Source organism: Callithrix jacchus, chromosome 7, assembly GCF_049354715.1.
Source record: "Callithrix jacchus isolate 240 chromosome 7, calJac240_pri, whole genome shotgun sequence".
NCBI lineage: Eukaryota > Metazoa > Chordata > Mammalia > Primates > Cebidae > Callithrix > Callithrix jacchus.
Genome location: NC_133508.1, coordinates 39,513,697 through 39,538,067, shown reverse-complemented (window position 1 = coordinate 39,538,067; position 24,371 = coordinate 39,513,697). Strand labels below are relative to the sequence as shown.

The window sequence follows — 24,371 nt, the reverse complement described above, 5'->3', positions numbered from 1 at the left end:
TGGGATCAGGCCCCGGCATGTGTGGCTCCTCCTCCTCTGCTCTGTGGCTGCTAGCGTCTGACCTGGGGCAGGGACTGGCTTCCTCCCTTCCTAGTCCCTCAGCAGACGGCCCTCTGAGGTCTTCCTGCCTGGCTTCCAACGTCTGGGGAAACCAAGGGCTGCGGAAGGTGGCCCAGGCTCCAGGCACAGTGGGCTGGCTGCCGAGCTGGCCGGGCTTGGCTGGGTGGACGCCACGGCTCTCCCGCCCAGAGCCGGGGTGCAGGCAGGGCCAGGACACCGGGTCCAGCTTGACCGTCCAAACGCGGGGGCCTGCACTGGGTGATGGGTTTCTCTCTGAGGCGTTGCAGCCCCGGGCATGGTCATGGCCCGACAGATGCGAGAGTCCCAGAATCCTGCCGGCTTCGTGGGGACGGGGCCTAAGGGGCTCCACGAGCATCCACGCGCCCCCTTCCCCCTTGCTCCAGTCCTGTGCAGGCCCCTCCTCGCTCTCCCCAGCCTGGGTCGCCCTCTAGTGGCTTCCACGCTGCCTGCTGGGGTCGGGCCGGGAAGGCCTCCAGCCCCGCGGGCCCCGGAGCAGGGAGCCCGGACGCCCAGCGGCATTAGGGGGCTGCTCGGGGTCCCCCCTGTCCTGCAGAGGACCCCAGGACGAAATCCCTCCCGCCGCCGCGCGCTCCGACGCCTCCGTGCACGCCCGTGCCCACGTGCGCGCCGCTCCCGCCCGGCCTGAAGCCCGGACCCCGTGGGACCCGGCAGAGGGCCCTAGAGCCAGGAGCCTTCGCGAGGGCGCAGAGGGACCGGGCGCGTCCCTAAGGTCCCTCCGCCCGCCCCGCGCGCCCCGGCGCCCACGGGCCCAGGACCTGGCCACACAACACAGGGCCTCACCGGGGAAGCTGCGGGCGCCCGAGCGCGCGGCGGGGAGCGCGGGCCCGAGCGCGGGGGCGGGGAAGGGGGCGGGGCGAGCGAGGGCGCCTGCGTCTGCGCCTGCGCAGCCTCTCGCTCCCACCTCGGGCTCCCGTGACGTCACCACCGCGCGCTCGGGCGCCCCCCCGCGGCCGCGCTCAGGGCCCCGGGCCGGGCGGTCCCTTTAACGGCGCGGCCCAAGGGGCGCGGGCGGGAGCGCGGCGGGGCTGTGCGTGCCCTCCGTGCGGCGACCCTTGCGCCGCTCCCGGGCCAGGGGCGGATGGGCGGCCGTGGGCCGCGGGGCAGCAGTCGGGACGCGCGCGGGAGCCGGGGGCGGCGGCCGAGGCCTGGGCGGTCGGGCGAGGGCGCCCGGGGCCCTCGGCGCGGCGGGGCCGGGAGCGGCGCGGGCCGGGCGGGGCGCAGGCGGGCGGGCGGGGAGCGCCCCGCGTCCGAGCCCCGGGCCGGGCCCTGAGCGCGCGGGCTCCGCGCCGCCGCCGCGCCATGGCGGAGACCAAGATCATCTATCACATGGACGAGGAGGAGACGCCGTACCTGGTCAAGCTGCCCGTGGCCCCCGAGCGCGTCACGCTGGCCGACTTCAAGAACGTGCTCAGCAACCGGCCGGTGCACGCCTACAAATTCTTCTTCAAGTCCATGGACCAGGACTTCGGGTCAGTCGGCCGCCGGGCCCACGCGAACCTGGCGCGGGCTCGGGGCGGGAGTCCGGGGCCGCCCGCGCTCCCGAGACCTGAGACCGCGACGCGCCTCTGCCAGGTGCGGCGGGGGTGGCGGCCTCGGCCCGCGAGCGGCGCGCGCCCACCTGTCCGTGAAGCCGGGCAATGTGGCAGGCGGGGGTCCAGGCCGGGGTCGGACCCCGTCGGCCGCGTTTCTTCCGTCGGTGCGGGCCGGGGTCAGGGGCGTGTCAGAGGGAAGGAAGCAGGGAGGGGTTCTCCAGCCGGGATGGAGAGACTGAGGGGACAGGTTCACCGACCTGCCTGCTAGGGTTTACGGAAGCTTCGAGAGGCCCAAGACAGGTCGCCCCGGTCCCCTTCTCGGTCCCTGTGACAGGGTCGAGGCCAAGGACCACTGGTGTCCGTGAAACTTTATTCACTTGCCCCTGCTGTGACCTTCCTGTCGGCCCTTGTCCCCGCTGAGCCACAGAGCAACGCAGGCCAGCGGCTGTTTCCGGGCAGCCTGGGTTAGCGACTCAGCGCTGGGCCTCGGTGGTGGCAGCCCCGGCTGAGGAGACCCCTGCTGTGCTGAGCTAGGCCCTCTGGGACGGGGAGCAGGAGGCCTGGCCCTGCCCGGCCAGCGGTAACCTGAGTCCTGAGTCCCGGCTCAGCACTACCGGGGACGGTAGGCCCCATCGGCCTAGCAGGTGAGCCTGGCCGCTGTCCAGCAAGCTGTGTTCTTGTGTGTGGCCGTGTACTGGGACTGTGACATTAAGGCTGTTTGCTGGATTCTGTGGTTGCAGGGTTCCCCAGCAGCCCCAGGTCCCGTCAAGTTGGGTCCCCGCTGGGGCTGTCTGGGCCCAAGGGACATCTGGACAGCTGCACTTTCCTTCCCCACCCCCCCCCACCAGGGTGAAGCAGAGAGGGCAGGGTGCGTCCTTGGCAGCCTCTGAAGGCTGGGCGCTCCCCGCTCAGTTCGGCAGCCCTCCTGCCCGCTCCCGTGGTTTGTTTTCTGAGTCTGGTGGGTGCCTCCCCCTCTGGGGGACCTTGCAATCCCTGCTTCTCTGGGCCTGGGCTTTGGCCTTGAGCGTGGAGTTTGTGTCAGCACACTTTTGTTTTTGTTAGTTTATTATCATTACAAGTTAGCAGAGTCACCAGTGTTCTTTGTCACAGACGTGTGCTGCCAGGAAATGTGTGGTGAGGAGGTGCCCAGCCCCCAGGTTCCTGCCCCTGGACCATGCTCCGGGTGAAGCCCTGGGAGAGCTTGTCTTCTGCTTCTGACACCCACCAGGAGCTGCCCAGGGGAGAGACAGCCTGGCTGCTGCCCCTGTGCACTTCCAGCAGAGGCTGTGCCTGCTGGGCACACGTGGAGGACCTGCGGGTGCCGGGCCTGGGAGCACGGTAGGCAGGTCTGGGTGTTGAGGCAGGCTTGGTGATGAGGGCAGGGAAGAGACAGGGGAGCTTCAGTGTACAGCTGTGGAGGCTGCAGGCTCACGGGGGCTGGGAGGCACTGGGGCTGTGGAGGTCAGGGTTGGGCTGATTGTGGGGGTTGGAGGGATGGACTGGGGTGTTGCTGGAGGCACGAGACTGGGGCTTGCTCTGTGTCCTCTGGCTGGTGGCTTCAGGAGCCTACAGAGAACCTCTATCAGCTGCTTGCTTCTCCCTCCCCCGAGTCGTCCCAGCAGAGCTCTCAGCACTGCTCTGTGGACTCTAACCCTGGGGCAGGGCTGGTCATTCACTCACACTCTAGCTTAAGCGAGAGCTGAGCTAGACACTAGCCCTGGATGCCAAGTGCATGCAGCTGGAGGCTGGGGGAAGAGGAGGCAGGCCCTGGCTGGTCTGCGGTGGCTTCCACGAGAGAGGGAGCCTCAGGCTGGAGACCTCTAGAGGCCCTGAGTCGGGGCTCCCTGTGCCAGTCCCTGCTACACTCAGCCCAGCCCTGGTTCCAGAGCACGGCTGACCACCTTGCAGTGCAGGGAGCCTGGGTCGTGGCCACAGCCACGTGCTCTGGACTGGGCCCTACTCCCTATGCACGGCTTTGGCCCAGTAGGGGAAGGTCCTCCACCTGTCATCTACTTTTCATGCCCTGGTCACGGGTATTCTGACCCCGGAGAGAACTAGGGAGGGTCTCTGCCTGATGCTGAGTTTAGTAGTTGGCAGGGGTCTCACCCAGCCTTTGGCTGAGGCGGAGGAGGGACAGTGCTGGGCTCCCGGTCCCCGCTGCTGGGTGTGTGGCACATGCCGGGCCTGCTGGACTTGGAACTGAGCCCGTCCGTTGGGGACAGCTCCCGCAGTTCATCTCTGAGGCGGGGGTGACCCAGGCCCAGGGGCTGGGGGTTGGGTAGAACCAAGACTGTGGCTTCAAAGCCCTGGTCCCCAGGGCCGCCTCCCATGGGCCTGGGTGCTGTGACAGCTCCTTGTGCCCTGGGTGGTGCTGTGTGGACTGTGGAGTCGGGGAGGCTCTGCCTGGCTTGGACTGCTAGGGGAGCTCCCACTCCACTCTCCCTGTTTGGGGCCTGCAGCTCAGCCTCTCTGTGCCCCGAATGCCTCTCTGGTGTTGGAAGAGTCCAGGCAGTGCACCTCTGGACTCAGAGACACGGCCCAGCAAGGACACTTGAGCCTGTGTGGCCTGAACCTGGGGAGGGGCTCAGAGAGACCCCAGGACTCAGCACCACCCAGGGGACAGGCTGCTGGGAGAGCTGCTGGTTCTGGGATCACAGATTGGGAGGCCATAGACCCCCAAGGCTGAGGGCCCCGACCTGGGGGATGCACAGAGGGCTCTGAATGCATGGGACGCCTCTGTGCCTCCTGGCCTGGTCCAGCTATCCCTGCCAGCTTCCTGCTCTACCTTGGGGGAATGGGGTGCAGTTGGGGCCATGCCACATGGGGGGCAGCTGGCTGTGGCCTCTGGGAGATCAGAGTCTTCTGTGGCCAGTGTGGCCATGCTGGCTCCCGTGGCACTGTGTCTGAGTGGATTCCTCGCCAGGGTGGGTCTGTGGAGGCAGCATGCAGAGGTTAGCTGGGCCTCACGGGGAGTCCTGAGGTGGGGGCACAGAACTAGCAGGGGCAGCCCTGTCAGCTGCTCTGAGTTTCCACAGAGGCTTCTCCAGAGGTGCAGGGAACCCGGGTGGTGGATGCATCCCCCATGCCTGGCCAGCCTCCGGCACCCTCCCCCAACTGGCTGGGGTGGGGAGGGCAGGGCTCTGCCTGAGGCCTGGGTCTCTGCCCCCTGGAGCCCCAGGCAGGCCCCACCCTTCCTTCTTCGCTGTTTGGGTTCGGCTGCCGACCTCCTGACCCAGCAAGGCTGGGGTCTGCACCCTGCCAGGGGCAAGGCAGGACTCGTCACCCGGTTGGGCTGAAGAAGGTGGAGGCAGTAGGGCCTCTGGGCCCTAGCTGAGTGTCTGTGCAGGGGCAGGGGGCAGGGACATCTCAGGCAGCCTGGTGTCTTCATGCACTGCCCTGGGGTCCCTCATGTCCAAGTGTCTCCCTCAGATGAGTCAGAGGGTGCTGGGGTTGGGTGTGGCAGTGGAGAAGCTGCTGCCGGCCAGGCCACCTGCAGCCATGTGTCAGGGGCTGAAGTAGGGACCCTGCCAGGGTCTCTGCTGTGGCCAGACCCCTCAGAGGTAGGGCCTCACTGTGGGCCCTGGCCCCCTGGCTGCCGCTGGCGGTGGACTGGTGTCCATGGGGCCCGCCTCACCCTTGGTTGCTCCAGCCTTCCAGGTGTGACAGCACCTCATGGTGGCTCCCTCATCCTGGCATAGGGTAATGGCTTACCTGGGAAGCTGGCTCTCCTCCTCAGGGCTGTGGCTCCTGTGTGGGGCAGCAGACATGAAGGGGTCTGAGAAGTGATCCTCTCTGCTCTTTGGGGGCACCCACCTCATGGCAAAGTGGCTGCAGGACCCCAGAGGGCTGGGGAGGGGTGTCTGCTCCCACCCAGGCTGGCCCTGCCTGCTGTCCACTCTGCCCTGAGGCCTAGGGCCTCCTCCCAGCAAGTGGGTGGGCCAGGGCTTCCGCCCGGGTTTGCTGCTTTGCCGGGGGCTTCTGCTACCTGCTGCTGCTGGGGCCTGGCTGAGTCAAGGTGCCTGGAGCCAGGGGGCCTGGAGCGGCCAATAGGGGTGGCCCTACAACTGGCAGTGGGCGTGGTAGCCATAGGCCACTGCCTGCCAGGTGTGCACCCAGGCTGAGCCCGGTCTCCAGGCTCCCATTTCTCTACTGGGCTGAAGTCCCAGTGTGGAAAATCCTGCTGTACTGGGCATGGCAGGGTGCCAGGAGGTGGACTTCCAGATCCTACCCGGCCTGTTGCTTGGGCCCCCCTAGAGGTCACGGTGTGAGTGTTGGCCCTAGCCCTGCCTGCCTTGCCCCTTGGCCTGGGGACCTGCTCCTGCCCAGCCACCCCTCTGCGCTGTGTGGGTTACCACCCTGCCCTCTGAACTCTGAGCTCAGGTCACCTGGCCTCCTCCTGGTTCGTGTCCCATGACCCTCTGTAGCCTGCCTGGGTGCCCTCTGCCCCATTCCCAAGCCCATCTGACTGGGGGGTGGCATCTAGACACTGGGTGAGGCAGCTGGCCAGCTTGCTCTCCTGGCAGCTCTGCCAGCTCTGTGGCCCCTGCTGCCCTTCTATGTCTTGAGGTGTGGGGAGGCATGGTGGGGGGGGGTCTTCATCTCCCTGGGTAGGTGGACAGGACATGAGGGTGGTGGGCTGCCTCTTGGGGTCTCTGTGCCCTCCCAGCCCACCTGTGTCTGTCTGTCAGGTCTGAGCATCCTTGTGTGTGGACTGTGAGCCTGACTTGGAGTGGAGGGCAGGGGCTAGGCAGAGCCCCACCCTCACAGAGCCTGACTCCGGGCAGGCAGGCACAGGGCCTGGGAGCAGGGCGGTATGGCGTGGCCAACCTGATGGAGAGGAGAATGACAGGTCTTAGTGTAGGGTCAGGTGCATGTGGCCTGATGCCCTGAGTGCTGAGGGGTCGGGGGCTGGTCTGGAGCTGGCTGGAGGTGGAGTGGTAGACCTGTGGTCTGGGGTGAGAGACAGGGAACAGCCTGAGGAGCCTTGGCCCCCAGTAGGTGCAACTGCTGTTGCTGAGGAGGCTGGGGCCCAGCCTTGAGGAGTCCCAGTGTGGGGGCAGCCCTGAGGGGTCATGGCCTCCAAGCCCAGGGGTCAGATGAGATGGGGGTGGTTGGGGACAGGCCTGGACGGCGTCTGAGGCCACCTCATGGATGAGGTGAACTGTGGAAAGCTGGGCACAGGGGCTTTCCCAAGGAGTCCTTACCTTAGCTGTCTCCTGGGGGCTGGGGCCGATGGACCAACACTGCAGGGACTGGGAGCCTTTGGCTGAGCCTCCTCTGTGGGGCTGGTGGGGTCGGGCAGAGGCCCAGGATGTGACAGAGGAAGGACGGTTCCCAAGAGGAGAATGCAGTCATGGGGGCGTCCGCAGAGTGACATTGCCCACATGGGGGATGCGCCTGCTCTCCGGGCCCCAGGCTTCAGCCTCACCTGTAGAGCTACAGGGTTGGGCCCCCAGGTGGGGCCTCATGGCCGCATCTGCCCACAGGGTGGTGAAGGAGGAGATCTTGGACGACAACGCCAAGCTGCCCTGCTTCAACGGCCGCGTGGTCTCCTGGGTGAGCCCCCGTGTCCTGGCCCCAACTGCTCACCTGGGGAGCGTTCCAGGATGGGGCTCTTCCTGGGGAGGCGGTGCTTGTGGGAGGCCCTGGCAGGCTGGATGCAAATAGGGAATGGTGCTGGTCCCCTGCACCCTGGCTGCTCTGAGGAGGCGTCCTGAAGGCAGGTGGGCTGCCCTGAGTGTGCCTGCTCCCTCCACAGCTGGTCCTGGCTGAGGGTGCTCACTCAGATGCCGGCTCCCAGGGCACGGACAGCCACACAGACCTGCCTCCACCTCTTGAGCGGACAGGTGGCATCGGGGACTCCCGGCCCCCCTCCTTCCAGTAAGGACACCGCAGGGGCTCAGCCCTGCTACCCCAAGCCCATCATGAGGGCCGCTGGCTGGAGGGAGGGAGCCCTGCCTGGGCCAGTGGGTGGGCGTGGCACCTGCTGGGGCTGGGGTCCCATGGCCGAGGGGTGGCTGGACTGGGAGGCAGATGCCTCCCCACCCCACCCTGCTCTTATTGCACAGCCCGAATGTGGCCAGCAGCCGTGATGGGATGGACAATGAGATGGGCACGGAGTCCATGGTCAGCCACCGGCGGGAGCGTGCCCGCCGCCGGAACCGCGAGGAGGGTACAGTGATCATGTCTGCCCAGCTGTGGGCCCCCAACCTCCCTGGGACCTCATGATACACCCACATTCTTACCACATCATTCCTGCCCCCCAGCCAGTGGAGATGTCTAGTAGAGGCTCAGACCCAGCCAGCGAGCTGTCAGCTCCCAGACCCACAGGCGTGCAACACTGCCCAGACGGCCCCAAACCCGTGACCTCTGGGAGACCTCCCAGTCAGCTCCCAACCTGCTGCCCCCACAGCCACCCGGACCAATGGGCATCCAAGGGGAGACCGGCGGCGGGATGTGGGGCTGCCCCCAGACAGCACATCCACTGCCCTGAGCAGCGAGCTCGAGTCCAGCAGCTTTGTGGACTCAGATGAGGATGGCAGCACGAGCAGGTGTGTGTACGTGATGCGCATGGGTCTTCACACTGCATGTCTGTGTGTGCACGTATGCGAGCTGGGGTGCAAATGTCTGTACGTGATGTGCACGTGTCTGTGAGGTGTTTTCACACTACACACGTGTCTGCCTGTGTGCATGTATCTGTACACGTCCCTGTACATGTTGCTCATGTGTCTGCTTGTGCACATGTGCGTGACGTTTTTGCCTTGTGCACGTGCCTGTGTGCAGATGTACATGAGCATGTGTCTGCTTGTGAGGTGTTTTCACAATGTGCACGTCACCTCAGCCCCCACAGCTGTCTCTCCCCGAAGTTCCTGCAGACCCACCACAGCCTCATGTCTGTGCGCAGGTGTGTGCACATGTGCAGGTATGCCTGTGTGCAGGTGCCCAGGTGTGTGCATGCCAGTGGGTGTGCAGGTGTAAGTGCATGTGTGCCAGCGTACTGTGTGGGTGTGTACCAGTGTGTGTGCAGGTGTACGTGTGCCAGTGTGCCCATGTGTAGGTGTGCGTTTGTGCCAGTGTGTGTGGGGTGTGTGTGCACTTATGTGCATGTGTGCCAGTGTACACATATGTGGGCAATGTGCATATGCAGGTGTGCGTGCACAGGTGTGGGTGTATACAGGTGTGTACACACCAGGGAGTGCAGGCGTGTGCACGCCAGTGGATGTGTGAAGGGTGTGCATGCCGTGTGCAGGTGTGTGTGCTAGTGTACGAGTGTGCAGGTGTGTGTGTGCCAGTGTGCATGTGTGTCACTACGTGTGTTCAGGTGTGCATGTGCAGGTGTGTGCACACAGATTGTGTGGGTGTGCAGGTGTGTGCACGCCAGGGGGTGTGCAGCTGTGTGCATGCTGTGTGCCAGTGTGTAGGTGTGTGTGCCAGTATACTGTGTAGGTGTGTGTTCGTGCCAGTGTGTGTGCAGGTGTGAGTTTGTACTGTATACGTGTGCAGGTGTGTGTGCACACTTAAGTGCGTTTGTGCATGTGTGTTGGTGTACGTGTGTGGGCATGTGTACAGGTGTGCATGTGCAGGTGTGCTTGTGTGTGCAGGTGTGCGTGCACAGGTGTGCTTGCGCAGGTATGCTTGTGTGCAAGTGTGCACAGGTGTGCATGCACACAGGTTTGCATGTTTGCAGATATGCATGTTTGTGGGGTGTGTGCAGGTGTGTGCAGGTACATGTATGTGTGCAGATATGTGTAGATGTGTATAGATGTGTGTGCACAGGTGTGCGTGCATGTAGGTGTGCATGTGTGTGCATGTTTGCCAGTAACTGAGCTGGCTACATTTGTTTGTGTCTCTATTTGCCTGTCTCTGGGGTTTTTGTGTGTGTCCATATGCACATCATGTTTGCAGGACTTGGGGTGTGGATGTCAGGCGCTGAGCCTGCTCTGGAGCAAGCCTGGCCTGGGCCCCCCAGTTCCCAGCTTCAGCTCACCCAGCACTGGGGGCAGAGTTCCATCCCCCATTTATGTTACCAGCTCCTCTGAGCTCTGATGTCCTGTCCCCAGGCTGAGCAGCTCCACGGAGCAGAGCACGTCATCCAGGCTCATCCGGAAGCACAAGCGCCGGCGGAGGAAGCAGCGCCTGCGGCAGACGGACCGGGTAGGGGGCGGGGCAGGGTAGGGTCTTGGAGGGTGAAGGCAGCGTCGGGCAGCCCTGTTCCCCTCACATGCTCCCCACTCCTGTCCACAGGCCTCCTCCTTCAGCAGCATTACGGACTCCACCATGTCTCTCAACATCGTCACCGTCACGCTCAACATGGGTGAGGTCTCAGGGCGAGGGTTGGGGGGCAGGGGTGGGGGCTTGGCCATGGCTCACTGCCTTTCCCGCAGAGAGACACCACTTCCTTGGCATCAGCATCGTGGGGCAGAGCAACGATCGAGGAGATGGTGGCATTTACATAGGTTCCATCATGAAAGGCGGGGCAGTGGCCGCTGATGGCCGAATTGAGCCCGGGGACATGCTGCTGCAGGTGGGGCTGCAGGGAGGCGTGAGGCTGTGGGTGGGGCTGCAGGGACTTCGGGAGACATGAGGCTGCGGGTGGTTCTGTGGGACTTCCGGAGACGTGAGGCTGCAGGTGGGGCTATGGGGTGACTTGCGGCTGTGGGGGCTGTGGGGGCTGTGGGCTGAGCTCACACCCTGCCTGCACCACCCTAATCCCCACCCCTGCAGGTGAACGATGTGAACTTTGAGAACATGAGCAACGACGATGCCGTGCGGGTTCTTCGGGAGATCGTGTCCCAGACAGGGTGAGGGCTGGGGGTGCTGAGGAGGGAGGGGCCGGGCAGGGAGGTGGGGACCGTGACACTCTTGCTGTGTGACCACTACTCCTGCAGGCCCATCAGCCTTACCGTGGCCAAGTGCTGGGACCCAACACCCCGAAGCTACTTCACTGTCCCAAGGGGTGAGTGGCCCTTGGAATACACGGGGCAGGGTGGGTATGGGGCGCCTGCCGAGCCTGAAGGCCTCTCTCCTCTGCCCTGTGCTCTGCCCTCCCACCCCGTCCATCTGTCCTCCTGTCATTGCCACATGGTGGCCACCCAGCTGACCCGGTGCGGCCCATCGACCCTGCTGCCTGGCTGTCCCACACGGCGGCACTGACGGGAGCCCTGCCCCGCTACGGTACGAGCCCCTGCTCCAGCGCCGTCACACGCACCAGCTCCTCCTCACTAACCAGCTCCGTGCCTGGTGCTCCGCGTAAGTGGCAGCTCCCAAGGGGCCCAGCAGAAACAGGCTTGGAGGGCGAGGCTCTGCCAGCCTCCAGCATGGCCTCCTGGGCTGTCACGGGGACTGTCCCCAACACCCTGCACAGATGTGTTTTCACAGGCACCTGTGCCCACCTTGCGCAGCCCCGCCCTCCGTTCACCATCTGTGCGTTGGGAGCAGGGGATGTATGTAGGTCCCTGTGAGGGGTGCACCCAGGGGGTCAGAGGCAGTGCCCGGTCTCCACTCTGCTTCCTGCCACTAACACGACTAACAGCCTGCGCTTTCAGGGGTGGAGCATGCGGGGAGGGAGGGGATGGGGCCTGCCCCATTCTCATTATGCTGTGGTCTGCAGGGAGGGGTGTTCTCAGTCCAGTTTGCACCTAGGATCCTGATGAGAAGTGTCTGCAAGAGTGGGAGACAAATGTCCGGTCCCCCTGCCCACATCCCAGCCTCATGGGGGTCCATCCTGTGAGGGGCAGGGCCTTGCTGTCACGCATGCTCCAGCCTGGGCCGCTGTGCAGCCTCCACCCAGAGGCTACCCTGGGCCGTGGGCCTGCAGCCTGTCTGCACTGGGGCTGAGGGGGGCTGTGCCTTGCAGAGCTGGAGGAGGCGCCGCTGACGGTGAAGAGTGACATGGGCGCCGTCGTCCGGGTCATGCAGCTGCCAGACTCGGGACTGGAGATTCGTGACCGCATGTGGCTCAAGATCACCATTGCCAACGCCGTCATTGGTGAGTGCCCCTCCCCACTGGCCGACAGCGCCAGGGGTGGGGATGCATGCCTCAGGGCTTCGGGCTGACTGCTGGTGCTGGCCAGGAGCGGACGTGGTGGACTGGCTGTACACACATGTGGAGGGCTTCAAGGAGCGGCGGGAGGCCCGGAAGTATGCCAGCAGCTTGCTGAAGCATGGCTTCCTGCGGCACACGGTCAATAAGATCACCTTCTCCGAGCAGTGCTACTACGTCTTCGGGGACCTGTGTAGCAGTGAGTGAGAGCTTTGGGATTGGGGCGGGGGGTCTTGGCCCATGCGAGGCCCTCACCCACCCTCCCCCGCCAGATCTCGCGGCCCTGAACCTCAACAGTGGCTCCAGCGGGGCCTCGGATCAGGACACACTGGCCCCGCTGCCCCACCCGACCACCCCCTGGCCCCTGGGTCAGGGTTACCCCTACCAGTACCCGGGGCCCCCGCCCTGCTTCCCACCTGCCTACCAGGACCCGGGCTTTAGCTATGGCAGCGGCAGCACTGGGAGTCAGCAGAGCGAAGGTGAGCGCCCCACCCCCGCCCTGCCCTCTCCTGTCCCTCCCTGGCTCTGCCCCCAGCTTTGCCCCACCCCACTGCTGCTCTGCCCCCAGCTATGCCCTGCCCCCCAGCTCTGCCCCACTTAGCTGCTATTCCCCAACCCATGGTCCTGCTGTGTGCTTGGGCCCTGGGTGGGCTTCTTCTGGAAGGGGCAAGTGCCAGGGGGACCAGGGAGCCAGTGTGAAAGGGGAGGGACAGGGAAGTGTCTCACACAGGCAGCCTGGACCCCACCTCACCTGGGTGGGGTTGAGAAGGGGTCCTCTGGGAGCCTGAAGGCCTGGGTGACTATGCCTGGCAGGGGTGGTGACTGGTGCTCTTCCTGTGGTAGAGGCAGGAGGAGGCCACGTGACAAAGGCTGTGTGACAAGGACAGGGCGGGGTGGCCACGGTCAGGCGGGGTCACTTTCCAGGCCTCAGGACACAGGAGGGTGGCAGCTGCAGCCCGGGCAGGGAGCCCATGTGGACAGTGCCATGCACAGCCACGCACCCGTGGCTGGGATGTACCGGAGGATCCAGGGTGTCCCTGAGGGGTGGCCTGGTAGATGGGGTTGGTGAGGCCAGTAGGGTTTCTGCAGGCCAGGACAGGGTGCAGATGGCAGCCCAGAGGGCCTAGGAAGGACAGAGAGAGAGGAGAAGCTGCTAGAGGGCGTGGGGCTGCAGAGAAGCCATGCTGGGTGTCTGCTGACCCTGGACTGGCCCTTGCACCCACTTAAGCCCCACCCAGCCCACAATCAGGCCCCACTGGTGGCGGGTGGGTGCCAGGTGGGTGCTAGGCGGGTGCTAGGCGGCGGGCGTGTAACTCGTGCTATCCCTTGCCTTGTGCTGAACAAGCCTTAGACTGAAGGACTAGCGGAGTGGAGCCTTGGGCCGGTAAGCCAGGGTCCCTCCCGGCGTCCCTCTCAGCATGTCCCCACCTGGCCACATCCTCTGGCTCCCACTGCGTCTCGGGAGCCTGGGACGGGGCTGAGCTGAGTTATCCGTCGGCCAGGGCCCTGGGTTGGGGGGACAGTGGGGCCTCGGGTGGGGAATCCAGGATGGCCATGGGGGCACTGGGCACACGGGGCCCTCACTGGCACCTCAGTCTTTCAGCTGCAAGACCAGGCCCTCAGCTCAAGCATCAGGGTGAGGCATGGGGGCGCCCAGCTCACTCCGGAACCCCGCCTGCCTGCCACTGCCCCCACCAGCCTCTGCCTGCTGCAGCTGCCCCTGCAACCCTGGGGGTGATGCCCTGTCCTCGCACCTGCTTGGCTGTCCTACCTACCTGGCCTGCTCAGGCCACCGCTCCTGCCCAGTCACCTGGCAGGGGGTGGTTGTTCTGGATGTGACTGAGCCTGGCACTGATGGCCTCCTTCCCCCTCCTGTTCTCACCCCCAGGGAGCAAGAGTAGCGGGTCTGCCCGGAGCAGCCGCCGGGCACTGGGCCGTGAAAAGGAGCATCGGGCGGCAGGAGCCGGGGGCAGCGGCAGCGAATCGGACCACACGGCACCGAGTGGGGTGGGCAGCAGCTGGCGGGAGTGTCCAGCTGGCCAGCTCAGCCGAGGAAGCAGCCCACGCAGTCAGGCTTCAGCCACTGCCCCGGGGCTTCCCACACCCCACCCCGTGACCAAGGCCTATACGGTGGTCGGGGGCCCACCGGGGGGCCCGCCTGTCCGGGAGCTGGCCGCTCTCCCCCCGGAATTGACAGGCAGCCGCCAGTCCTTCCAAAAGGCCATGGGGAACCCCTGTGAGTTCTTTGTGGACATCATGTGATCTGTGGTGCCCACAGTCCTGCCTGGAGCAGGGAGCTGGCAGTCCTGGTGCATGCAAAGCTCGAAAGGGCTAGCCTTAGTGGGGGCAGGATGGACCATCGCAGTCATCTGCCTGACAGCCTGGCGGCTCCGGCTCCTGGAAGCAGCTGTGTCTGAGCAGTTGCGTTGGGGTGCTCCCTCTTTGCTCCTCAGTGAGAGCCTTGGGGACCTCCCAACCCCTTGTGTCTGGTGGTGACCCCTCCTAAGACGAGGAAGACTCCCTTGGGCTCCGGGCTGACCCCCATACCTCCTGCACAGTGGTGCACAGGACCCCTGAGGGACCCATGAGGTGCACGCCTGCAGTGCACAGGCCCATCCCTCTGACCCCAATGGGGCCTCCTGTCGGTGGAGCAGAGCCCCCAGGTCCCTCCTGCTGTCTGGGGTAGGGATCTAATTTATTTATTTATTGCCTGGCTGGTGCCTCGGTGGAGGAAGTGGCCCTACCACCTGTCCCACCCACCCCCACCCTTTGGAGCAGCCTGCACCTTCCCACCTCTCCTTCAGCCACACAGTCGAGTCTGAATGTGTGGAGGACAGGACGTCCTGCCCACCGCATCCCAGCCAGGGCAGAGGGTCTGTGGTCCTCAGGGTCAAGGGGCCCCGATGTTCACAGCTGCCACAGGGAGAGAAGTCTTGGGGAGATGAGTGGTCAGCAGGCCTGTCTTTGGTGAACGCACATACGCTGCCCGCACGCACCATGGCCCGCACACTGGCCCCCGTGTCTGCGCTGTAGATAACGTATCAAAGTCCCAGCGTCTAGATGGTTAACATAGAGCTGCTTCTGTGTAAATGCTGTTTATTTTAAACACTAAAAAGCATTTAATTTTATGGGACGGACATGTAGCCTGTGCCCCTTCTGTCTGGCTGGGCTGACTTGGAATGAGGCGTAGGGGACTGGTCAGGCCTCCACGGGGCCCTGCTGGGAGCTGACCCTGGGACCCTGTGTGGGCCTGGGGGGTTGCTGACCTTGGACTCTGGTGTGCAGTTTTCTGTCCATGGTGCTGGTTCTTGGCTCCAGGTCCCTGCACCAACCCCACTTGGGCTCTGTCCTTTGTTCTGGTGAGTCATGACACTACCCACTGGGCCAGGGGCAGAGAAAGAAGCCAGGTGCCACTCCCACCTGAGGAGGGGGGTCTGTGCTGTGCGAATGCCTGTGTCCCCACACCCAGCCTCCAACTACTCTGGTGCCTGGGTCCGATGCTGGGTGGGTGGGCCCCCCCCAAGGGGCATGGGCTTCCAGCCATCTGGCTAGGGACCTTCCTGCATCTTTTTCCTGAGCTCACAGGGTGGGTTTTGGGGATGCTGGAAGCCCTCCAGGTGTCCTGGAATGGTGGGGCTGGGTCACCTGGGCAGTCCTAGTCTGGGTGGAGAGGGACAGCGACAGAACTCAGCTCTGGGGCCCAGATGGTCATAGGGGTGTCCACATGCTACAGGCTCAGGGATCACTGTGGGGTCAGGGTCAGGCAACAACCCAGGGTCAGAATCTAGAGCTGGAGAGTCTGTAGGGGACACTGGTCATTGCTGGCTTAGGAGACATCTCAACTAGTTCTGGGTTCACCGGGGCTGAGGTCACAGGGGTCAGGGTCACTCAATTTTTCCCTGAGCTTCCTCTGTCCCCACCGCCATTCCAGCGTTGGGCATCCGGGCCCCTCCCAGGAAGAACTCGGGGGTGTTGAGCCCCGGCTGCCACAGGAGCAGGTAACATCTCGGCAGGTGGAAGGCGGCCAGGATGCCCAGGGTGCAAAGCAGGAAGGCGCCCATCTGCATGGCGGGCCTGAGGGCCACCTGCACGTTGGCCAGGAGGGGCACGAAGGAGACCCAGGTGATGAAATAGGCCAGCATGGCAAAGGTGAGGCCACGGGCGCGGTTGTAGCGGCCAGGCTGGCTCTGCACCAGGAAGGTGCCCAGGAAAGAGAGGAAGGCCAGTATGGCATTGGTGGCATGCACCAGGCCGAAGCTGACCCAGGATCGTGTGCAACAGTGTACCAGTGCCTCTGTGGGCAGCACGCGCCAGTCTGTCACCACCTCCGGTGGAAAGGCCAGCAGGTACCAGGCACACAGTGCGGCCTCCACCAGCATGGCCAGCAACACTGCCAGCCAGGCCCGGGAACCCCGCAGGCAGCCCCGCACCCGGTCTGCCCAGCTCTGAGGTAGCTCCGATTCCACAAAGGTCTCGGCTGCCTGCAGGAAGAGCGTGCTCAGGCAGCCTGTAAGTGGGAGATGGGATAAGGGCTGCTGGGCCAGGCAGCGGGCAGGGCTGGGCTGCCCAGGGAACAGGAGGACGCTAAGGCATACCAGGCCCAGACAGACCAGGCCGAAGCAGGCCAGGCCCCCCCCTGAGGCCTGAACTAGTGGGCTGTCCCGATGGTGAATGAACAGCCCCAGGGCAGCCAGCACAAGCCCCAGTGCCAGGCCCAGCAGCAGGAGCAGCAGCAGCACAGCCGGCTCGCTCCATGTCAGGAACCGAGGCCTGCGGCGGAAGCAGCGTGTGCTCCGCTCCGGGGACCACTGGTCGTGGCGGCAAGGGGTGCAGGTGGGGTCGTCTGGGGGAGAAGAAGAGAAGGGGGCTGGGGGCTGGCTTTGCCCCACCTCCCCCGTAGACTCTGGCCTCAGAGCCAGGACTCGGCAGGAACCCTGCCCCCATGCTGCGCTCTGCCTGTGCCTGTCTCACCTGGGTTGCGTCGGTAGCTGCCTGCCTCACAGTCTACACAGTCGTAGCAGCAGGAGTGGAAGCCCTTGACCCGGCGCACCTGGCCCTCCTGGCACTGCCGCGAGCACTGGGACACGGGCTCCTGGACACAGGCCTGGGGTCTGGCTCTGCTCGGTGAGCAACGCCCACCAGAGACTGGGATGGCCCCCACCCCCAGGCTGCGCCCTGCTGGGGAGGCTGCCACGGAGCACGGCCAGCACGCCCACCCTCACCTGGTTGTCGGGTGTGTGCCAGCGCATCTTGAGGCGCTCCGGCCAGAGGCTGCCGTTGAAGACGCCCACGTCATGCAGCTCAGGCACTGGGCCCCGCCACACCCACAGCTTCAGGTCATACTCCACGTCCACGTTCCCGCTGCTGTCAAAACGCAGCGCCAGCCCAGCCGCGTGGAAGGTCATGTTGTACATGTTCTGCAGGAGCTGTGGGCAGGAGACGGGGCTGAGCCGCCAGCCACCTCCAGCCCAGATACCATGGCCCTGCCCGGTGGCCAGGCATGTGCAGAGGTCGGCACAGCCCCTTCTCGCAGGCCCACCTGCCAGGGCTTCACAGGGTCCTGCTTGGGGCAGCCCGAGGCGTTGCAGCGCAGGGTGTTGTGCAGGGCCTGGGCCACACTGTACACAGCTGCGTAGACAGAGAACGTCTGGTGGTGCTGCAGCCTGGTGGACATGTTCTGCAGTGTGACATCGTCACACTGCGGGCAGCGTGGGCCCACCACGTGCTCCTCCAGGCCCTGTTCCCTCTCGCTCAGCGAGGCGCAGAAAGCCGGGTCAGCGGCCAGGGCCAGGTGCGTCTTCACGTACTGGGGGAACTTGGGCAGCTGGGCACCCCTCTGCAGGAAGCCAAGCACTGTGCCCACCTCGGCCATGCCGGGCAGCCCCATGACCAGGTCAGAGGTTAGCCAGGCCTCGCTGGCCACCCACACCTTGGGCAAGAGCCTGCGGTTGATGCTGTGCCTGAAGAAGGCGTGGGCAGCATGCGCGGAGGCAAACAGCAGCACCACCTGTATGCTGCTCTGGTTCACCTGGGGCAGCAGCTCCTGCACCTTGCCCACCCACAGGCCGTCGGCACGGGGCAGCGGCACCAGGCCCTCGTGTGCAATGCAGATGCCGCGTGCCGCAGCCAGGCCTGAGAAGATGCTGAGGCCCTGCCGGCCGTATTCGTCGTCGCTGCCCAGGGCGGCCACCCAGTTCCAGCCAAGCTGCTGCAGCAGCTCCACGGTGGCCATCAGCTGCACACGGTCACTGGGCACCGTGCGGAAGAAGGAGGGGAAGGTCTCCCGGGTGCTCAGCAGGTCCATGCTAGCCCCATAGCTGACCTGCGGGGGCCGAGAGGCGTCTCCTGATGCAGGGGCTCCCACGGGAAGGGCTGGGTGGGGGGTAATGGCGGGGGGCGCCGACCTGGGGCATGAGGAAGAAGCCAAAGAATTTCCCCGTGACCAGGGCGAGCTCTGACGAGTGGGGCCCGATGACGGCCAGCACTCGGGGCTGGTACTGCGTGTAGTTGCAATAGGCGGCGATGTCGTGGCTGTTCACCTTGGCCAGGAACATGAGGCTGGGTTTCATGGTGACCACGGACTCCGAGCACGTGTCAAAGAGGTCGTAGCCCAGGCGCAGCCCTGGCAGCAGGTCTGACTGGTTGTTGATCTCCTCCACGGCCATCTTCATGGCCAGCGCCCAGAGCAGGCCATTCCAGGAGAACCTGGAGCCACATGCAGCTGCAGGCAGCACCCCAGGCCTGTTCACCCTGACCCCCACCCTGGGCTGTTTCCCGTCCGTACCTGGTGCACACGAGGCTGCTGGGCCGCGTCCGGCTGTGGAAGGCAGCCTCCCCGGCCTCACCTAGGGGGAACAGCCCCCCCAGCATGTAATCCCCCTTCATCTTAAGTTGCCGTGACAGGCACAATGGGGCCCCTGTCCTAAGGTGTAGGAGAGCCCAGAGGCTGAGGCCCAGGACAGCGGAGCCCAGCATGGCAGGGGCAGCTTCCAGCAGGCACAGCAGGTGGCTGCCCCGAGTGGTGCCTTACATGTGAGACGGGGGCGGGGGGCGGGCAGAGGATTTGTTTAGCAAAACCCTTGCCATCCTTACCTACCACGTCCTGGGGCCCTGGTGGCAGTCCTTGATTTCCAGGCCTGAAGGTTTGTGCACCTCAGACTTCCTGAGGCCACTGCCAGGCTCTGCAGCCAACACTGATCTGCAGGCGGGCTGTGCTCAGCCACTGGCCTTGGACTTGTTCCCTGCCTGTGCCCGAGCCCCTCGGCACCCTCCATTTCTTGAGCTGCCCGGCAGGCTGTGGTGAGGAGCAGGAGTGGGGGGCCTGGAGGGCTCCGGGGTCTCAGCTGCTGTGGGAGGGGTGCAGAGACACCCAGCTCTAGGCTTTTCACAGGCACAGAAACACCTCCTACCCAGCCCTGGGAGCGTCAGGCTTCCAACTCAAGGCTGTGCTGTCAGGAGTGGAGGGCAGCCGGCTAGTCAGGCCTCCACCCTGCAGCTGGGTGGGGAGGGTTCTGCAGTGGCGGCAGTGACCTCACAGCCTGCTTTGGAGCAGTGTTCCTTGAGGGTCTCTGCCCTGCTGGCGTCTGATGCCTGGAAGCTGTAGGAGTTGCATGGCCAGCTGTCCTCATGCTGCTGACCACTCCTGCCTGGCAGGCACACAGGTGGCTCCTGCTGGGGATGGAGCTCAAGGCTGGACCTAAAGGAGGGGGCCACGCAAATGAGGGAGGAAGGGCCACAGGCAAACGAGTGGCAGCTGGAGCGGAACTAGGTGTATGGTGGGGCTCCACCTCACCTCCTGCTCCTCTGTGCAGGGGGGGCTCCTCCTCTGCCTCACTTTGGGGGTGCCCTTGGGGACACACCAGGCTCCAGGTGCAGACCCTCCGCTGAGGAGAGCTGAGGGGCACTTGACTTCAGCTGGGGCCTGGCAGACCTTGCGGACATTTACCAAGAGGTGCACCCCAGCTGGTGCCTCTTCCCCACAGTGCTGTGAGGGAGGACCCGTGAGGTACACGCATGACCACAGCACACACATACAGCACAAACACATGCACACACACGAGCATGGCACACAACAGGCACAGCACACAGGAGCAGGGCATGTACACATGGTATGCACAACACGGCACAGGAGTGTGGCATATGCACATGGCACACAACACGCACGGCACACATGCTCATGGCACACAGGAGCAGGGCACACCCAGAGCTCTGCAGTCAGCAGCCTTTGCCAGCACCTCATGCAGCTCCCACAGACCCTGAGGTTGGGTGGCGTCCAGGAAGACCCTGCCAAATTGCATTTCCTTTCTGTCCAGGCCTCTGTTGTGGCTGGGAGCAGCCCCTACCTCCACCCACACATCCCACGCAGGCCTCTGCTCTTCTGCACGGAAGCTGACTTTCTCTGCCTTCCCAACCCAGCCTTTTGGCTCTGGATGAGTCTGTCTGTTGCCTCACCTATAAAATGGGCATGACAGGGATCTTTCTACCTCTTTCTGAGGGGGACAGGCATACAGCAGCCCCAGCCTCAAGGCTGGCCTTTTCTCAGGGCGGATGGGTGCACCTGCCTCAGCTGTGTCCCTGGGGTGAGGACCCTCCCCACCCTCACTGGGTACCTGTGTCCCCCCCGGGCAATCAGGCACTCAGCACACCCCAAGGTCCATGGGATGCTGTGATTTATTAACGTTGGAAGACATCAAATGGGTTGCATTCCAAAAGCCTGTGCACCTGCCAGGTAGTCAGGCTGTCCCTCTGCCACCCTGAGCCACTGTGGTCCACTGTAAAGAGCCAGTGGCCAGGCCACAGGAACTGGCTGGTGGCTGGGCTGGGTGTGGCTGGCTGGTAGCCACTTGCCAGGCCATGGGGTCCAGGCCCTCATGCTCCATGCCCCTTGGGTCTCCTGGGGAGAAGAGACACAGCTTTTTGTTGGGAGTAGCAGAGTCCTGGCTCCTGGGGCCTTGGGTGTGCTGTGCAGACCCAGGGCAGCTGCGGGAGGCAGCCTGCTGCGTCGCTTGGGAGCTGGTGCCCTGCAGGGGCTGCAGGGAGGCTGTCCCAAGGGAAGGGCCTTCTCTGGCCCTTCTGTGAGGAGCCTCGATCTCAGCTCCTGGCCATTCCACCCCCAGTCTGCCTGGCACGCTGATGGGCAAACAAGGAAGTGAGAGGTGGTGAGACCCCCAAGGGCCCAGACCGCTCACTGTTGGGGGCTTTCTGCTAGCCTGGGCATGGAGGGGGCTGAGGTCCCTGGACTAAGTGTTTACCACCTGGGCAGACATAGTGTCCCAGGCCTGGGCCTGAGAGGAGGACACACTGGCTGGCAGAGAAAGGATGGAGTCTCCACACTCGTGACCAGTGACTTCACCCCAGTCCGCAGATCTGCCCGACAGGCTGGGGGGTGGCGACCTTTCAGGCTTTTGCAGGCCCAGCCCCCGCCCCTGCCCCCTCCATTTTCTGCACCGGGCTAGGCCTGGCTGGGCACGTGTGTAACAGGCTGAGGGGGAGCTGTGGCTGAGATGTCCTGTCCTGGACTGGGAGGGTGGGCCTCTTTGGACTGGGTGCCACCCTCTCTGCCACAGTGTGGCTCCTACCAAGCTCAGCTCACAGGGACAACAGCAGATCTCCTGTTCCTGGGAAAGGAACTGGAGATCCCCTAGAAAGTTCTGCTGTGGGGCCTGCAGCCCAGATCTGCAGCAGAAAAGCCCGCATGGCCTTGGATTCCTGCCACTACGGCAGGTTCAGCAGGGAGTGCTTGGCGTACAGCTTCTGGGAGACGTCATAGACACGCTCGATGAAGGGGAGGGCCTCACCCAGCATCTGCACGGCCTGCTCCGGGGGCCCCACGTTCATGGCCTCCAGGAAGACCTTGCGTGTGGGCAGGGCACAGAAGGCCACGGTGACGGCACGGCGCACGATCCAGGGGTGGTAGGCGGCCAGTGAGGCGTTGTAGGAGTCGGTGCAGAGCACGGAGGTGCGCGCATCCTCGGGGCTGGTGCGCAGGCTCTCCAGGAACAGCTGCAGCCAGTGCAGGGCGCGGTGCAGGCGCAGCAGGGTTCGGCAGCCGGACTCGGGGTGGTGGGAGCGCCGCTCCAGGTCCACCAGCTGGCTGCCCAGTTCATGGGCCACCATGGCCTGCAGGGTGTAGTAGTGCTCATGCTGTGGGCCACCCCTGAGGCGCTCCATGATCTGCAGCTTCGAGACCACGTCCTTGGAGATAAATGAGAAGATGGCACCCAGGCTGTTCAGAAACCTGTGGGAGGGAGCAGGGCTCGAGTCCTCGCCCAGGCCCGGGGCAGCCCGCTGGGGTGCAGGGGACGCGGCCCAGCCTTCCAAGAACTCACACACATCCGCAAACAGGCAGCAAAGCTGGTGGCAGCCAGCGGGAGGCAGATACCACATACGGGACTCGACAGGTGAGCGCCCTCAGGGAGCAGGTCCTGCGGACGCACCTGACCAGGCCCTTCCAGCTGGCAATGTAGGGGTCCAGCAGGACCTCTTCCTTCTCATTGAGACACTGCTTGAAACTGACCAGGACGACTTTCAGATTGAAACCTGTCTCCGAATCATCCATTTTTTGATAGGAACGGCAATACGGTTGGGCTGGGAAATACACTCTCACTGGGGTCAGCTTGATCTGTGGCTCATTTTCTCTGTCTGTGGAAGGGAACAAGAGAGCTGCGATCACTGCTGCCCGCTGAACACTCACGCCCCCTACGGAGCTTCCTCCGAGGAGCCGCCTGGCTCTGCTCCCAGCCAAGCGGTAGGCTCTCAGGCACACCACGCTGACGCACCCTTCATCAGGGTCTCGTACCCACAGACCTTGGCACGGCCCCTCCTGTGGGTCAGTCCCTGACTCCTCTGGCTTTATCAGACCACTCGATCGTGCCGTCCGCAGTGGGCGTCTCTGCTGTTGCTCTCCTGCTTATTTGTTTTTGTTTCTCTCACTAGAGGCTGTATCTGTTTTTTGCCAGCTGAAGAAATATTTGCCAAGAGCCCTGCCTAGAGCCAAGCACTGTTCTAGGCACCTGCGTGCACAGGGAGTGAGTGAGTGGGCAGCCATCGGGGGTGGGGTCAGACAACAAAGACAGGAAGTTCTGAGGTCATACATAAGGGAAACAGACACAGTAGAAAGCAGAGTCGGGGGAGCAGGGAGTGTGGGGGGTGCTGCCAGGGGTGGGATGGGGGCAGATATGCTGCCAGGCAGACTTCCCCCATCTTCCTCAATGCTGCATCCCCAAAGCAGAGGAAAGGCTGTGGGGCCAGCGCTTGCTGGATGGATAGATGCAACTGTTTTCACTACCGTTGCTGAAACTCTGAGTCCCACAGGGATGGGTGCCTGCGCTAAAGGTTTTACCACACTCAGAAGATTGCCGCAAGGCCCTCCTAGCAGCCCTAGGGAACCTTCCATGAGTGGCCCAGGCCCTGCTCTGCATTCTGCTGGCATTCACATAGTCACTCCCCAGACATCCAAGCACCCTTGCCCCATCTCCCCAAGTGCCCCAAGGGCCTGCACCTGCTCTGGGGACCCTGGGACTCAGCTGCATCCCCCTTGACCAGGAAGAACACTTGCCCCACTGGGCCTGGAGGTTCCTCGGCCCCCTGACTCTGGGAGCCCTGTCCTAACTTCCTTGACTGCAGGGACTCCAGCAGGGGTGCGGAGGGCACCCAGCCGTGGTGAGCACTCCTGGCCAGGAGCAGATGGGCAGGTTGCTGGGCCCTTCATCACTGGGGAGCACGGGCTGCAAGCCCTGCCCAACCCATGGCCCAGGCTGCTGGAGCACGGTGGCCCGGAGGTGCTGGAGCCTTGCCTGGCAGGCCCCACAGGTTGGGTTGCATGCTTGGCACCAGGCAGAGGCCCCAGATGTGAGCTCACCGGGTTTCAGGTGTGGGCGATGGCTGCTCTTGGGCCCCAGAAAGATGGCGCCCCAGAGACTTCCAGCACACTCCTCCCCTCCTCGGGCCTCCGTTCTGTCCACTGAGAAGATGGTCTCTGAGGCTCCGGGGTTTCCTTCTTGGTCACCAGATATTCTGCGGGCCTCGCCTTCCTGCCCAGATCTGAGCCAGTGGCCAATAGGAGCTGCCAGGAGCCTCTCAGGGCTGTGGCTGGTGGCTCAGGGACAACAGGAAGGGCAGTGGCAGTGCAGGAGGCAGGCAGCTCGCCAGCCCAGGAAGGTAACACAGGGCACCTCCAGTCTTTTCCGAGGGCAGCCCACCGGCCCAAGGTCAGGGTTGGGCGCAAGGCCGTCTGAGCACACAGCCTTGTGGGGGCCAGCAGGAGACGCGCCCCCAAGGCGCTTGGGTGGGACCAGGGCCCTGTTCAGCGAGCGCTGCGAATCTCACCTGGGAAGGGGCTTCAGATGGTACCGGACTGGGTGGGCACTGGTTCGAGTCCCTACTCCGCCGAGGGGTCCAGGAAGGGGCTGAGGCGCGGGGTGGTAGTGGGGAGGGGGCCGACCTGAGACAGCTCTGTCGTGCGCGGGAGCCCGGACCTTGGCCTCCCGCCCGCTCCAGCCTTCTAGGAGGACGTCCCCTCCCGCTCCCGGCCCCTCGGCGACCTTCGGACCCCACCGGTTGGGTCAGGCAGTGCGGCTGCCGAGCCCGGAGGGGCCGCATTCGGGGTCCGGGCCCCGCCCGCCTGCGTCCGCCGCTCTGATTGGTTCAATGCTGCCCAATCAGGCGGCCCGGTGAGCCGACCCTCATTTCCGGCA

At 64.4% G+C, this 24,371-nt stretch overlaps 3 protein-coding genes and 1 long non-coding RNA gene across 21 annotated transcripts; 1 reads left to right on the top strand and 3 right to left on the bottom strand.

The window, feature by feature from the left end:
- Positions 1 to 1,036: 1,036 nt before the first annotated feature.
- Positions 1,037 to 14,809, top strand: DVL1 (dishevelled segment polarity protein 1). Of its 7 annotated transcripts, none has more exons than XM_035307294.3 (16): positions 1,093 to 1,571; positions 2,863 to 2,972; positions 7,121 to 7,190; positions 7,393 to 7,514; positions 7,703 to 7,806; positions 8,047 to 8,185; positions 9,695 to 9,788; positions 9,879 to 9,948; positions 10,019 to 10,158; positions 10,359 to 10,435; positions 10,523 to 10,590; positions 10,731 to 10,883; positions 11,491 to 11,622; positions 11,708 to 11,875; positions 11,949 to 12,155; positions 13,565 to 14,809. In XM_035307294.3, exons 5-16 carry the CDS (start codon positions 7,731 to 7,733, stop codon positions 13,936 to 13,938), a joined length of 1,698 nt encoding a protein of 565 aa, XP_035163185.3. In that variant the 5' UTR covers positions 1,093 to 1,571; positions 2,863 to 2,972; positions 7,121 to 7,190; positions 7,393 to 7,514; positions 7,703 to 7,730; the 3' UTR covers positions 13,939 to 14,809. The 7 variants fall into 7 exon arrangements, with proteins under 7 accessions (XP_035163183.1, XP_035163185.3, XP_035163184.1 ...); XM_078330031.1 differs by lacking the exon at positions 2,863 to 2,972 and adding an exon at positions 13,022 to 13,060 and having other exon boundaries at positions 1,274 to 1,571; XM_078330032.1 differs by lacking the exon at positions 1,093 to 1,571 and adding an exon at positions 13,022 to 13,060 and having other exon boundaries at positions 2,757 to 2,972.
- Positions 2,682 to 7,200, bottom strand: LOC144576910 (uncharacterized). The gene is made up of 2 exons (XR_013519723.1): positions 6,306 to 7,200; positions 2,682 to 5,381 (listed from the first exon to the last, which is right to left on the bottom strand). It is a non-coding gene; the product is annotated as an uncharacterized LOC144576910 (long non-coding RNA).
- TAS1R3 (taste 1 receptor member 3) lies at positions 14,756 to 19,718 on the bottom strand. 3 transcript variants are annotated; one of them, XM_078330022.1, is made up of 8 exons: positions 19,469 to 19,718; positions 18,769 to 19,372; positions 18,461 to 18,521; positions 18,081 to 18,381; positions 17,216 to 17,998; positions 16,899 to 17,102; positions 16,648 to 16,768; positions 14,756 to 16,519 (listed from the first exon to the last, which is right to left on the bottom strand). In XM_078330022.1, exons 4-8 carry the CDS (start codon positions 18,345 to 18,347, stop codon positions 15,561 to 15,563), a joined length of 2,334 nt encoding a protein of 777 aa, XP_078186148.1. In that variant the 5' UTR covers positions 18,348 to 18,381; positions 18,461 to 18,521; positions 18,769 to 19,372; positions 19,469 to 19,718; the 3' UTR covers positions 14,756 to 15,560. The 3 variants fall into 3 exon arrangements, with proteins under 3 accessions (XP_078186148.1, XP_035163173.1, XP_035163172.1); XM_035307282.3 differs by lacking the exon at positions 18,461 to 18,521 and having other exon boundaries at positions 19,469 to 19,660; XM_035307281.3 differs by lacking the exons at positions 18,769 to 19,372; positions 19,469 to 19,718 and having other exon boundaries at positions 18,461 to 18,755.
- Positions 19,719 to 19,991: 273 nt separating this feature from the next.
- Positions 19,992 to 24,302, bottom strand: CPTP (ceramide-1-phosphate transfer protein). Of its 10 annotated transcripts, none has more exons than XM_035307304.3 (5): positions 24,004 to 24,302; positions 23,537 to 23,718; positions 22,005 to 22,317; positions 21,474 to 21,913; positions 20,329 to 20,569 (listed from the first exon to the last, which is right to left on the bottom strand). In XM_035307304.3, exons 3-5 carry the CDS (start codon positions 22,232 to 22,234, stop codon positions 20,409 to 20,411), a joined length of 831 nt encoding a protein of 276 aa, XP_035163195.1. In that variant the 5' UTR covers positions 22,235 to 22,317; positions 23,537 to 23,718; positions 24,004 to 24,302; the 3' UTR covers positions 20,329 to 20,408. The 10 variants fall into 10 exon arrangements, with proteins under 10 accessions (XP_078186174.1, XP_035163198.2, XP_035163195.1 ...); XM_078330052.1 differs by having other exon boundaries at positions 21,474 to 21,870; positions 22,113 to 22,317; XM_078330048.1 differs by lacking the exons at positions 20,329 to 20,569; positions 24,004 to 24,302 and adding an exon at positions 19,992 to 20,127 and having other exon boundaries at positions 23,537 to 23,655.
- Between the last annotated feature and the right edge of the window lie 69 nt (positions 24,303 to 24,371).